Source organism: Molothrus aeneus, chromosome 7 (genome assembly GCF_037042795.1).
Source record: "Molothrus aeneus isolate 106 chromosome 7, BPBGC_Maene_1.0, whole genome shotgun sequence".
NCBI classification, from domain to species: domain Eukaryota; kingdom Metazoa; phylum Chordata; class Aves; order Passeriformes; family Icteridae; genus Molothrus; species Molothrus aeneus.
In genome coordinates, this window is record NC_089652.1 from 17,013,334 (window position 1) to 17,028,530 (window position 15,197).

The 15,197-nt window shown below is 45.2% G+C and overlaps 1 protein-coding gene across 1 annotated transcript; it reads right to left on the minus strand.

Moving 5' to 3' along the window:
• Positions 1 to 13,259: 13,259 nt before the first annotated feature.
• On the minus strand, positions 13,260 to 14,069 carry LOC136559132 (homeobox protein Hox-D1-like). Its single transcript, XM_066554081.1, has 2 exons — positions 13,643 to 14,069; positions 13,260 to 13,522 (listed from the first exon to the last, which is right to left on the minus strand). The coding sequence occupies exons 1-2, from the start codon at positions 14,067 to 14,069 to the stop codon at positions 13,260 to 13,262; spliced, it is 690 nt and encodes a 229-aa protein (XP_066410178.1).
• Positions 14,070 to 15,197: the final 1,128 nt, after the last annotated feature.

The window sequence follows — 15,197 nt, forward strand, 5'->3', positions numbered from 1 at the left end:
AGCGACTGCATCCGGGGCCGGGGCGGGGCCCGCGGCTCCCCCGCCCGCGGGGCGCCGGGCCGGGCCGGCCGGGCGGGAGCGCCCAGGGATGCTCCCGGGGGAATCCCCGAGCACCCCGGCCTGGGAGCGGCAGTCACTGCCCTCCGCTATCCCAGCCCGAGGGCAAACCCCGGGAGCTCCCGGCGGGGCGCTGCCTGCTCAGCCTCTGCCCCCTTAGCTTGGACATGGGGCACAAGGGAACGGAGCCCCAAATGCTTCCCGAAGCGTCTCGGGGACAATAGGTTAGAAATAAAGGGTGTAGCTCCCTTTTCTTCGTCCCAGGTTGGGAGTCTTAATTCCAGAAGACAAACTCTGCTTTTTGGAACGTACACCTTGCCTTGAAGCAACCATAAATTTGTTGGTCTTAATTCTGTAATATAAAGACTACTTAAGTGTTGGAAAATGCTGTAAAATTAAATACTCAGTGTGTTGATTGCAGAGAAGATAAAGGATATGTGAATTACTTGTTTCATTATCTCACAGTCCCTCTTGATCCTCATTTCTTTAGCAACACTTTAATAAGAATTAGAATATCTCATTTTATCAAGTATGACTTACACTACTGTGAAAGACAGATAGCACAACATTTCAGTCTTGTAAAATCTTAAATATTTTATGTACAAAGGACATGGGACATAAACATGTATTAATGTTTGTAAAGTATGTGAAACTGCCCTGGTGACACTTACTCTTGAATCATTCTTCACATGAATATATTGAATATATTCTTCACATGATAGTGGAAGCATGCTATTAGAGCAGTAGCAAAAGCAGAAGAGCCAGTAGATACATTGGAACAATGGACTGAGGACTTAGAACAGTGAAGTTTAAGAGAACTGATTATTTTTAAATGATGATGAAAGCTTCATTTCTAATTACAGCTGTAAGTTGAATAGCATTGAAATTACAGAAACTCTGAGCAGTCTTGAGAAGCTGAGTGGCTTTGCATTAAGAGATTGCAAGAGTCTAAATTAAGCTGGTTTGTGCTGTTTGAGTCCTTTCATCATTAGAACTACTTAGAAGGATAAAAACACAAGCCATGGGGCAAAAGGCCGAGCTTGAACTAAGGATAGGCTAGGCCAAATCCATATCTTAGCAGCCAATTAAAAAATACTGTTTCTTTGAAGAGCTCAGTTTGATACAAAGATGTCATCTGCAGAAATGGAGACAGATGATGCAAAATAAATCAGGGTACAAAAATCAGGAAGTAATCTAGCAAGTATGAACAAATAAATATCAACAGAAATCTGCTGTCAAATCCAAATAATTAGCCAAAACAGGAGGAAAACTGAGTGGTGCCCAGGCCATGCCTCCAACAAGTGGCAGAACACAGACACTCGGGCTTCTGTCTCTGGGACCGGAGATTGGGGCAGTAGTTTTGTTTCTGCATTCCCAGTCCTCCTCCCTGCTCCAAATGAAGACTGTTTTAGCAGAGCACCTTGTAGGAAATCCTACAGGGAGATCTCCAGGGACAATAGATGGGAGCAATGAAACTGACTGCATCCCCACCTTCAACTTTATTCAGTATGCCTATCTCCTCCAGCTTTTCAGGGAAATGCATCAGTCTCATGATGAAGCCTGGCTTCCTGCAGGATCTGCATGTGAGTTGTTTCTTCAGATGGCCTCACCATTAACAAACTTTTCTGGTAATTCTTGCTCCATGCCGTGGAAAGCTCCCTAGCTTCCATAGGTTTCAAAGGCTTCACAGTAGATCTCAAGGTGCAGGTACCTCTGATTTCAGTGCAGAGAAGGATGAGCTTTCAGCTGGGTTTTCAAGGGAAGCTAAAAGCAGAATCACACTGTCCCTTGGGCTTCACATTTCAGAAGGTCAGCCCTCAATGAGGGATGCTTACACAGGCACACCAAAAAGATGGAGTTCAGTTTTCTCATAGCCCATCTCTCCACTGGGCTGCCTTTATCCTGAAAGGTATTAGTTGCTAGGGTAAACTGACTGCAAGTGAAACAGGACTAGGACACATATACATACATTGCATTTTAAATAGTGTGGAACTTGAATAGGATTAATATTCTGCCTAGGAAAAAGCAACTGTTCGTATCAGTTCCCTTAATATTATTTAGACCATTTTTAACATCTCTTTTTCTCTGTTCATATTTTACAAAATGTATGGCAAACAATAACAATACCTTTATCTGCAGAATGAGTCCTTTGCAGATACAATTGTTAGGAATATTTTACAAAAGGAATTGTGACAGAGATGACAACAAAAGACTTTTGGTCTTGTGCCTTTTCTCAAGCTGTTTGCTTTATAACACTATTTTTGGCCATTCAAATTACAGTCTAGCTAGCCATATGGATGACAGTAGATAAGATTAAACAAATCACAAGAAAATTAAGGCATTTAAATTACTTTCTCCAAAACTGAGAATGCTGCTAGGTGTCACATGCAGTTCTCAAGTTCATGAAGCACATTATGGGCTAAGTCCAGTTTAAGGTGGATACAAGAGTATTGTATCAGCCCAACACTGATTGGAAATATTCCTCTTCAGAGAACTGTTGAGGTGGTAGAGGACACTGCAGAGTTGATCTGTGCTGCAGTATAACCTTTCTTCATCCCAAGACAGCAAGTTTGGGCCACGTGCTGCTCAGCAGGCCTCATCAGAGCACTTTCTCAGTGCACAGCTGGGGATGACTGCCCAAAACCCTGCTCTGCATTTCCACAGAGCAGGTCTCTAACAAGCCAGGCCTTTCCAAGACACAGGAGGAATGGTGACAGTCACAGATTCAATTAGCAATGGATCTGTCAAAGAGAACTGTGCAGAAATTTTGTGCATGGGTGAAGTGTCTGAAGACTACTTGTGTGGTACAGCTGGAGTTTTGAGAAAAGGCCAAGAAGTAGACAGACATAGGGGGAAAGAAACAGCACTGAAATGCCTTCTCCTTGCCTGGCCCACAGTCAGGCAGCCCCTCTGGTGTAACTTTAGGGCATCCTGGGGGCTGCTCAGCATTATGGTGCCTGTCAGTGTCTTTAAAGAGCTATTATGGCTGCTGGAAATCTCTACAATGAAGGAAGACTTGAGTAAGTCCTTCCCTGCCAACACATCTAGTGCCAGGCAGCAGCAGGAGGGTGTTTGTAGCATGACTTCATGCCAGAGGTTCTCTGTACACTAAACAGTCTGGCAAGGTACACAGACCAACAGAAACAGATGAATCTGGACCAGCATGATCAAATGGATCTAATAGGGCATTTGGTATATTTTTAAGGCAAGCATTTGCCTATCAGCCATTTCATGCAATCCACTGTTCAGCATCGGGAATGGTGCCAAAACTACTCAAGCATGAGCCAAGTTGCAAATTTTTCAGTTACATACACAGTCCTGTGAGTTTACTAAGGAGATACCATTATATGGAACCTGAATTCAAAATTGAGGGCAAACTCACCTCTGTAATTCTAATGCACTTCCTTGGGAAGTTGGTGTAAACGTTTTGTGGTAGTGTCCCTGATGGAGTAAGAAATAAAGTTGGGTTTGTGAAAGTTCAGGTGTACCTTACAATTGCTTTTCATACTTATAAAATTAATTGCATGCTGCTGACAGTATTCTCTTATTTTCATAATCAGATAGGCTCAAAAGGGTTTCATTGTTGCGTAAACAAGATAAGATATGATTTCTAGGAACATGTGTCTATAAAAATGCAATAGTCAGAGCACTAACATTAATCACTTCACACTTAAGGAAGATATTGCGTTCTTAATTGACAAACAAAATAATGCTGATGCATTTTCCAGCAAGCTACATGAAGATAGAAGGGGTTTATTAGAGTTTTAAGAGATACAAGAACAGCATTTCTGAAAGCAAACAGGGAATCACAAACTGTATGAATGTCATTAGATTAATCATTTTCTTCTTCTTTTCTCACCTGCTTTTCTGTATTCTTTTACTCAGCAGGGTGAGATTTTCAGGGGTGCCAGGCCTACTTTAGCACATCTGTCATCCCTGCAGCTGCACTGAGTGGACATCAAAGCAGCTGTGCAGAAACCCAAACTTCACTATGTTATTCACTGAAAGTGTTACCAGCCCCCAGGCTCTTGTATATCCCTGTCATTCCCAGCAGCTGCTGAGGAATCTGTGCTCTGAAATAGTTAAGATCTTGAAGTCAGACCTTGATCTTCCCAGCTTTACCTGAGCTTTCCAGAGGAGCTCTGCAGGTGGGCAGGGCACAGCCTCTACAGCCCATTCCAGTGCTCTCAGCCCAGGGCATCAGGCACTTCCACAGGGACAGGGACATCAGCTCACAGGTCAGAGTCTAAATAAGGAGGAGCCATGGCTAGGCAAAGAGGGCAATGACCTGGACTGAGCTTTCAATAGATCCACTGGGTCACTGGAGGGGAGACTGTCCCAGCTGGGGCCCAGGACCATGACAGTGTCTCAGCTTCCCATGGAGCTTATTTCTCCATGCCAGTGGTGGATTTAGAGCAACAGGTATCACACAGCTTATGCTTTATGGGATCAGGATTTGACTTTTAAACAAAATCTCAGATCAGAGGGGCCTGCAAGCAGGAGCTTCCAGAAGGGAAGCAACAGGTTTGTCCTGGTTTCCCTGCCTGTGCTACTGCACAGTCCACCCTGCCTTCGTCTGCTTTTCTTGCCAAACTCTGCCTTTGGTTTCCTTGGATCCAACCTCTGTTAACAGGCTTCTTCCATATTTGTCTATCTTTTTTTTAATCCCTAGTTGACCAGACACCAAGAAGTCTTTTTTTTTTAAGCATGGATCTGGACTACATTGTCGAAATGGCACAAATGTCAAAGCAGCAATCATGACTCTAGCTTGCAGTAGCAATGTCTGTAAAGGTTCATCCTGATATTTGTGTAGCCTATACTGTAGCAAAATCCAGATCCATCTTGTTAATGAAAATAAGAATAATGATTCAGTTTGACTGTAGGCACTGGTTAGGCAAGTCTTCTCAAACTCTACAGATGTTATCTGGAAAATTAAGGAGCTGCAATTGAATTCATTTTCTGGACAAGCATGGTAAATACTGAGGAGGTTTATTAATTCATCAAAGCTCCTTGTGAGAGGGTCTAAATCCTTTTCTGAAGGCCAGCATAGAAATAAAGTACTTTCTTCTTCTTCCTGTAGAAATGATCAAAACTGCCTACCCTGCATGGAGGGAAGACAGCTGAAGGGAAATATTTATCTGCAACACACTGTAAGAGGGATGTGCTGTGAATTATTGTAGAGCTGGGCAGGAAATAGTTGCCTTGTCCCAAAAGATTTTTTTTATTAAGAATGTGTTGCTATTCCACACCAGGATAAAACCAAAATCCTTTGAATGATCTAAGAAAGGGAGAGGGAGCAAGACCCACCTACAAAACCCTTCATCAGTCATATATGTGGAGCTCTTGGAACACCTGAGAAGAAAGTTTGGTCGAGAATTCATCAGATCCAAGCCATCCCATTCAACCTCCACAGCCCTGGGGATTGCTTTAGGGAGACCAACATGCAGGAGCAGGGACATAAGCCCTGCTGACCTTGCATGAATGCTGTCTCTGCTGAGCCAGGATGGGGCTTAGGTCTTGGCTTTTCATGCTGTTCATCTCACTTCAGCAAAAGAGTTGTGACTGCTTCTGCCTGATTACTTTGTCCTCGTAGAAGCAACCCATTGTTTATAGGGGCTTTTCCATTTTTACAGCTAAATGCTGCAGAGCTGAATGGTCTTGTATAAAATTTTTACCTCTAGATGGGAAATCTCCTCTTTTAAAAAGCTTACATGGAAGTGACTTTATTTTCTGAATCATTTCCCCCATGTATCTCATAAATAAGAAGTTTTCTCTAGTGGGGTTTGTTGGGGTTTTTTTCCAACACCTCCACCTTAGACACATAGCCTGATCATCAGAGTGCCATTCTATATTTTTAAGGGAGGCTGAGAACTGATTCAGTCGATACAACATAGCAGAAACTTCAGAAGTTGAATCTATTCCATCTAAAATCATTGTCTTGTTCCATAAAAGGAACAAGAAAAGCTTTGCCATATCTTCATTACAGCTGTAGAAGTTCATACTTGACATAGTTTCTCCCCAGGGTACAACTGTGGTAAGGAAAAAAAAAATATGCTGACTGAAATAACTCGGATGTATATACATTAAAAACACATGGTCTTTCTGGTTGTAGGTATGAGTTGGTGAGGCTGGGCACCTCCTAGATTTATGAGGAGATGTGGCAGATCAGATTGATCCTTTTCCTGGCACCAGCAGAAAGATGTGAGAAAAGCACCAGGTGTTTCCTTTGGTCTTTGTAGAGACAGAGCAAGCAGAAATAAAAACTTGTGCAGCAATGATTTCAGAACATTTTGCAAATAAGATGCACTTTTTATCTTTTTGAGCACTGGGACATGGAAAAGGAATGCCTGGTTGAGAAATATTTTGAGCCACGTGAGACATATTCAGTTTACATAAGTGTACAGGGAGCACAGGCTAGCTAAATTTCAACTTAATCCAGCTAAATTCCAGCCTTGTCCAGCTAGCAGCCATGTGTATGCATGATGTTCCAAATCCCTTATTCCCTGGAGGCTGGCAAAAGTTACAAGAGTAATGTTGCCAGGATCTGAAACCCTCTTAGTCAGATGTTTGGAACTAAATGTGTTTAGTTGAATTAATGCTGGTATAGAAGACTTGCAGTGATGAGTCAGATGGCTGGTCTGCCTGAACACTCAGCAGAGCTGGATGCAAAAAGGACCAATGCAGAACAAGCCCTGAGACTGACAAATCCAGCAAATGTGAGCGATTGGTGATGCTGCTGGTACATCATGTGGCCACTGGTGGGGCTCAGGCTGCAGCTGATGAAGACTTCAGGACACAAATTGCAGGCTGGCATTGACCACAGATCTGGGTGTCTGTGTCTGGATGTGACTGATGCCAACAACATCTGGTTATGCCATCACACCATCATATTTTTATTAAATACAATGAAATTCAAATTTAGGACATTTTTCTTCAGAAAAACAGACCAAAGCCATGTTCTTCCAATTCCTGAAAACATGGCCATCTGCCTCTGGGATGGGTGAGCTCTGTTGCAGGCCTTAGATTACTGGTGATGGACACAACAGCATCACAGATGAATGACACTGGCAACCTGCAGACAGGATGTAAAGGTTTTATTCTTGTTTGGGTGTGTCTTTATTTTTTTCTTTCAAATTTATTCTTACACCAGATTTGTGAGAGCCCTTTTCTTGTATAACTCTTGCTGTAACAATTGGCACATGTAAAGTCCCAAATCAGATTAACAAATCTATTTGATTTAGTGCTACATTTGAAAAGCAACCAGAGCACCAGGTGGTCCATTTCTTAAGTGAGACGTGACATTAAGAGTGTTCAGCCAGTCCTGTCCTATTTTTTTTTTAACTTCCTGCCTGGTCACATTGAAGTCACAGTTCTCACAGTACTGGTTACAATTACAAAATTTTACAAAATCTTGGACCTATTAGAAGAAGTCACCCTGTTACATGGACTGTTGGGGGCTGCTCTCTCTAGCATGAGAAAATGGGGTTGATAGCTCATTGATGTCATGTACCTACTACACATTTCCTGAGCTGCATTTCTAAAGGGAAAGATAGATTGTTTTATTGATAGGCTTTTAACACTGTTTGATAATTATCATTGGATTTGATACACTTGGATGTTGAAGAAAATGTCACTCCACATAAATTGGGTAATTTATAAATCTATAAATGTCTGTGTATTAAAAATAATTATACCAATATCTATGCTTAAGATATGGATCAAATACTAGAGGTTGCCAGGATTAGAAACTGTTTCCATTATCTGAACAGTAACTGGGCAAAATCGGATCTGAGTAGTCATTAAAAAATTTAGTGATATTTTTATCTGTTTTCAAATACCACTCTAAACTTTATAGTGTTTAATCTAGCTTACTTGTTAAAGGAACATAAAAAGAGGCATTAGGAATGTAGATTTAGTGTAGCACAGCCGTTAAGATGAAGAGTAATGGCAGGAAAGCCTTAGCTGTCAGATTCTCCTGCTATGCTAATGTCACCAAAATCATATTACTGGGTTACAGGTGTTTTCCATTGGCTGTATGGGCAGAAGGAATGGTTCTTTTTGCCCCACAGAAGCAGGTCTCCTGATCCACTGAATTCACACATGGGTGGCATTTTATGCTCACCCACAGCAGCATGGATTGATGCATTGCTGAGGTCCTTGTTCTCTCTAACCCAGGTTAGTGTGTCCCCCGTGCTGGCAGTGTAGGGGTCTCACTCTAAGGTTAGGGCCATAGGCCAAACTGATTGAGTTAAACCTGTTAAACACTTTCATAAGGCATGATACAGCATCCTGCTTAAAAATGCCACATTTTTCAGAACAAAATGAAATTTTTTGAGCTATTATTTGCAGCATTATGCTTTCTGGTGAAGCATAGTAAAAAAGATCTATTTTCCAGGTGGTGCGAAGTCTGCTAGGCTAGTAGAAAAGAAACTGACTGGATTTATTCCTGTGTTTGTTTGTTTACTTAAACTAGTGGTTTTCAATCTGCTAATCACCAGTGGCTGTTGTCTTTTGAAGAAACAAAACCACAAGAGTACCAAAATTATTTATGAAAAGCTCTTTCATGGACCAGTGGTCTAAATTTTTTCAGTATAAAGGAAGCCTTGTCCAGTTTACAAAAAGTTCTCAGGACTGTATCTCCAGCAGAGATTTTAACACTCTATGTAAGAGTAAATTGGCTTAAACAGCCAAGGAAGATTTACAGCTGAGGGTTACTTTGTTCACTTGGCTGATGATCAAGAACAGCAAAAGACTTCCAGATAAAGCTAACCTACAGTAAGACATTGGCTCTGTGAAGCATCTTTTCCCTAAATATTTCCCAGAATTATTTGGGGGCATTTTAGAGATGTGGTTAAGTAGACATGTGAATAACAGATATTGTTATGACAGGGAGAAGAATGATTTGTCATTTGGTTCACCTTCCTTTATCAGGGTGACTTTCCTTTGCCAAAGACTCCTTAGTTCACCGACATTAAGAAAAGTTATAAATAAACAACATTGAGATTGAGTGAATCACATAAACACATAGCTGTATGTAGCCATATATTGCAAATAGAACAGAATGTGTGTCCCCTAAACTTCAGTCACCTCTTAATGACAAACTGGTAACAGCCATGTCTCATCTGGGATTTCTCTCCATACCTATTTCTCTTCAGTTGTCAGGGATTTGCAAGCATTCTTGGGGCTTCCTTGGCGCTTAGGCTAACAGTGTGGTGCAGGACAAATCATAAGTATTATTTCTTAGCTGCTAGAGACAAGTTCTTGGAACTCCAAGGAGGTGTTTGCAATTTGTAATTTTGTCTGCAAAGATTTTTCTTAGAAGAAATAATAGTCTGTTTTTTCCTCTGCTAGCAATCTGTACCATTATTTGCATAAACCACAGTTCCGGGTTGTACCGATAAATAATGGAGAGGGACACTTTCAAAAGGAGATTAAAATGTGGGGGTTGGGTTGCATATTTTTGTTTTCTAGCTTACTGCTGGCTACCTGCATGGTCAAAATAAACCTGGATATGCAGCTCATAGCATAAAACAGAGTCATTGGTTTGACCCTCAGCAAAGTGCTCCCTGTGCTGTAATTCCAGGCAGTAACATACTAAATCTGATCCTCTTGGGAAGATAGATACCCAGGCAAGCCTGGGTTCTTGCCTAAACTTGGTTTTCAAAGAGGTCCATTCTTCTGTTATCATTTACCTATCCAAAAGATATTAAATCTCTACATTCACATATACCACTTAGGAACAGTAATTTTACAACTTTTTTTTCCTCTTGGAAGCCTTCCAAATCAATATTTTTGTTCTGTTTGAGGCAAAATGGGAACACATAAAAAATTACTTTGTTCATATCCCTTTGTAGCCTGGGGCCCTTTGAGCAACAGTCAGTAGGCAAAAATTAATATATGACTGAGACAGAATGGTCTTTCTGTGGTTTCTGATGATGGCTGAGGAAAAATAAAGCCAGGAAATAGTGGTTTCATAATTTGTGAAAAATTATATGGTGGTGAGTATCTATTGAGTCCAGTCTGGAATATTGTGTTCCGATTGCAGTGAAAACTGCAGCTTGTGCTCTTACAACTAGCTGCCAAATCTAAAACTTGTTTCCAACTGCTAGGCATCAAATTGGGCATGTGTGAGACACAACTCTTGGGATTAAGTTTAAATGAGTGAATCTTAGACCATTTATTTGACTCATGTGTGCACCCACGGGTATCACAGGCATTTTTATTTAATTATTTAAGAATTGGCATGTGACTAGCATTAGCTCCTTCCTTTGGGTAGCTTGCTGACAGAATAGTGCAAAGGAGCAATATCTAATCCTCATACAGCTAGAACTGTTTGTGAAGAGAAGGATCCTATTAAACTGGTCCTGTCATGTGAGCAGAAATCAATTAATACAAAGTACTGGTTCTTAAGACAGAATATAGTTGTGCTCATACCACCAAATTCAGACTGCCATAAGAGAGTCATAAGGTTTCATCTTAATTTTGGAGTAAATCTCTGGTCTGTGTCATTTTGATGGATACAGAACTGTGCACTGCTACAAGGCCAGGACATGTATTTATTTATTCAGGAAAATATATGTCACAAAAACATTCATTGTAAAAGACTTAGTGTGCTCTAATGGTCTGATCCAGCACCATGAAATCAATGAGAATCTTTCTTTCCATGCTGGTAGTGCAGGAGTGTGCCAGCAGTACAGAAAGCACTCCTCTGGCCTGAAGTGCCTGGCACAAATGTCAAAATCATTAGGAAAATAAAAGGCTGACAAACAAGCAACCCCATAGACATGCGACAAATTTGGAGGCAACTGAAAATACAGCTGTTTTCTAAAGTTTGTATGTGAAACGTGTTCTGAGAAAAATGGGTTATTCCAGCTGTATGTCGATGCTCACTTGTACTATTAAAAAAAAACAAATGGAAGAGTAATAACAGAGTAGTTCATAAAAATGGACCTTTAAAACAGCTGCAGAAAAGAGCTGGTTAGTAGTGTACTTGCCTTTAAAATTCAACTTGCAAAACAAATTTGATTTATTCAAATTTTCATTAATTTTACCAGATTTTGCTTTATTCTGCTTTAAGTAGCACCTTCAAAAAAATAAAAAAAGGTGGCAGAAATATTATTTCCTGGTTTTTAATGAATGATCAGCCTGCAGTATAAACAGTTGTTTGGTGTCATTACTTTAATGAAGAACTGCAAACCACACATTTTGGTTGCAGCTAGTTTCACACGAGTACTTCAGTCCTGGGAATTTTTAGGGCTATGCCATGAAGTGAAGCAGCCCAAGGGACATGAACCATAACTCTATGTACAGAACAAAAATGTACCTCTGTGCATGCACAACCGTGAGCCTCTAGCAGTGTTGTCCTTTGCTGGTACAGTCAGGATATGATGTGTGACAACTCTTCTGTCTTGGGAAGTCCCTTCCTTTGGATGCTCACTATGGGGAACATCCATCTCCTTGCCTAGGAGGCTCCTTGCCCTTTTTAGCCATGGACTTGTTGCCACAACATCATCATAACTTGCCTGCCCAGCTTTTGGGAGTAGCTTCCCAAGGTTCCCACCAACCTCCGCTGAAGCTTCCATCAGCAGTGGCTTCCCAGTCCCTCAGCAGAATCTTCAGAAGAAAGTCTTAAGCAGAAGGGCACCTGGGGGGATGGAAAGTATTACAGAGAGTAAGAATCTTCTTCGTTGCTGACTTTTGGGCTTGAGACATCCATCTTCATCTTCCCTCTGTGGTCATTTTACCCAGCAAGCATCCAACAAAGACAAATAGTTGTTGGTGTCTGGGGCTGGCTTCCAGACAGGGACCCAGTGCATTCCACAGGTCTCCTTGAAGTCTGTCTCCCCTAGTCCCATAATTGGGTTTTCACCCCAAAGTCCAACACTCAGCAGAAATCCAGGGCAGAAAGAGGCTTGTCCAAAACAAAAGTCCTGTCCACAAATAAATAAAATCACCTTCATGTAAATCCAGATGTCATTCCTCTCCACATTGCTGTTTTGCTTTCCCACGCAGAAATGGGAAAAAAAGTCTAAGCTTGGTTCCTTTGCCCACTTTGATACTGTTATTTTATCTGTGGGAATATTGCCAGTCTTTTTTATGCAGCAATCCAAGCAAAAGACCCAGGAATCCTCTTGGCCTTTTGCTAGAATTAGTCTTTGGTCAAACCCAAGTGTCTTTCTGAGCTTCAACAGGTCTTGAGGTTTTGCGTGTGGTGAGATTTGTTGCAAACAGATTTATAATGATGCAATTTTTTAACCATGAGATACAATGAAGACTGAGAGGGCTAAATGAACTGATTCTGGCCTTAGATGCTGCAAGAGGCTTTATATTGTCTACGGACATGTGAGGGGAGCTGGGAGTCAGCAGAATGGCCACTGGCCCATCCTGGGCTGCCCAGAGCCTCTGCAAGGGAAATCCCAGCACCTCTGCAGTTCAAAAGGGAACAGTTGCTCCTCTTAAGACTTTATTTCTTTTTACATTTTACCTCGCAGTTTTTTTCTGTCAAAAACAGACTTTTTACTAAATCAGTCACATCAGGAAAATAAATAGTAATGGATGGATGGATGGATGGATGGATGGATGAATGAATGAATGAATGAATGAATGAATGAATGAATGAATGAATGAATGAATACAAGCAAAACCAGCCTCTTTTTTGCAGCAATTTTGCAAAGGGCAGGGCAGAAGACAAGGACACTTCTTTCAAAAGAGGATCTTGGATTCATGCCATGACCATCCCTGACCCTTCCTCTAAGAGGAAGTTTCCCTGTTCTCCTCTGCTCTGCCTTCTCGGGGTGTCTCCCCTTCTGTACCAACGCTGCCTGAGCCCATGGATCTGTCTTTTAAATGCAAAACGGAGAAAGGCTCGGGAGCATGGGGCAGCCCCTCCACGCACCCACTCCGCCCGAACCCGGGCCAGTTGGCAGAGCCGCTCGCTGCGCTGCCTTGGGGGAGCGGCGCTCTCCGCTAACTCCCGTCTGCACCCGCCCGCTGCCTCGGCCCGCTCCGACCCCGAGCAGCGGCGCTCCGGGCCGGCGGTTTTCCCTGAATCCTCATAAATAAAACTGTACATAAAGATGCAACAGAAAAAGCAGCGGAACAGCACAGCCGCGGTCCGCGTGAAGGCACACCCGCGCCCGCCGGCCGCAGCTTCCCGCCCAGCCCCGACGTCCCCCGGGTCCCTCCGTGGGAGCGGCGGAGCCTCAGGCGGGGCCGCCCGGGACAGCGGCGGCGGGGGCGGCCAGCGCCTCCCGCTCCCGCTTCTTCTGCTTCATGCGGCGGTTCTGGAACCAGACCTTCACCTGGGCGTCGCGGAGGCGCAGCGAGCGGGCCACCTCGAGGCGGCGGGCCCGCGACAGGTATCGGCTGAAGTGAAACTCCTTCTCCAGCTCCGTGAGCTGCCGTGTGCTGAAGCTGGTGCGTGCGGAGCAGGCGTGCGCTTCCCCCCCGCACGGCGCCGCGCCGCCTGCAACGCCGAAAAACACCGCGCTTCAGCCGGGGCAAAGGCAGGGGGTGGAGGCAGGAGAAGGGCAGAGGGGAGCCAGGATGGGAGCAGCCCCCGCCCGCTCCCCGCCGCCCCACTCACTTCTCCCGGGCGGGCTCCGCTTCGCTCGCATCCACTCGAAGGTGCGGGGCGCCGCCGGGGCCGCCGCGGGAGCCGGGCAGCCGGGCGCGGGGGCGGCCCCGGGGCAGGGCGAGAGGTGCCGGAGCCCCCCGCCGCCCGCGCCCAGGCAGGGGCAGGGGCGCTCGGGGTCGGGCGGCGGCGAGCGGCCGCTCCCGGGAGGGATGGACGTGGCGTAGGCCGGCGGTCCGGCTCCCCGGGACGGGCGGCAGCCGGGACCCAGCGCCGCCGGGGCAGCGGCCGCGTAGCCCAATGCCTGCGGCGGGGACGCGGCGCTGGCCGTGGTGCCCAGCGCCAGGAAGGCGCCGTCCCCTCGCTGGGGGTACGGGGCCTGCGGGGCACCGCGGCACAGCCCCGGCGGAAAGGCGAGAGCAAAGTACCCCAGCTCCATGACCCACGGGGCAGCACCGCGCCCCGCGGGGCAATATTGCCCTAATATAGGCCCTGGAGCGGGGCACGTCCCGCCCCGCGGCCAATGGGAGCCCGGAGGGGCGAGCCCGAGCCGAGGGTCCCGGGCGCCCCCAGCTCCCCTGCCCGCGGCCGGCTGCCGGGGCTGGAGCGGGGCTGCAGGTGGGCAATCCTGCCGCGCCGCACCGGGATTCCCTCGGGACAGGCCGTTCCCCTGGGCTCGACGGAGTCTCCGCACACTTGGGACGTTTGCCGGGAGTTTCGAAGGTGAGCGAGCTGGCGCTTTCCCGCTATCCGGGCGCCCGTCTGCGCTCTCCCTTGCCCTGCAGCCGGCCAGACTCCTGGGGGCCCCCACGGGAGCCCACGCGGGCACTCCCCGGCCTCCCCACCCGGAGGCTGGGGCGAGGGGCGGGGTGCTGCTGCACCTCATGGCGCTTAATGGTCTCGTTCCATCAGATAAGTGCTCTGCAGCCTCTCAAAAATGAATCTCCTCACCGTTAGCAGGCTCACACCGTTAATGGACTTTTATTTTTCCCTTGGCGATTCGGCATTGTTTACTGAGTGTTTACAGCTGGCAGAGAGCAGCAAGTTGCTCTACCCAGCCAAATCGTCCAACTCTCTCTTGGTTTTCAATCCCCCAGAATGGCAGGAAACAGCAACAAGGTGAAGGAGGTGAAATCTGGACTCCCGAAGTGATCATCTTTCCCTAAACGTCTCCAAGTGACGTTTGACCATCCAGTCTGAGCCACGCTGATGTTTGATTTGGGTAATGATCGGTTTCATCCAATGTCTCAGCCAATAACCATGTGTCAGTGCAGTTCAGAAGAGCAGAAGGGTGTGCTGGGCAGAGTACACCTGGGCTTTGGTGACTTGGGACTGGACCTACAAGGAACATGAAGAAGGGCTACATCATGCTGCTTTGAATTAGACTTGCAACCTTCTAATTCTTAGTAGGTGGATGTGGAGTCAGCGGGGAAATGCAAGGGTTGTACTTTATTTAAAAATATATTTTATTTCTAAACAAAAGCATGAAATTTGTATGCCTTCATCCATCATCCAGTGCCTTCCACTCAACACTCTTGGCAAAAGTGCCATTTGCTGTGGTCAGGAA

Bases quoted from the DNA above. Each gene is read 5' to 3' on its own strand.
- LOC136559132 (XM_066554081.1), bottom strand. From the start codon at position 14,069: ATGGAGCTGGGGTACTTTGCTCTCGCCTTTCCGCCGGGGCTGTGCCGC. The intron at 13,523-13,642 runs GTGAGTGGGGCG...TCGGCGTTGCAG, and splicing joins GCGGAGCCCGCCCGGGAGAA to GCGGCGCGGCGCCGTGCGGG.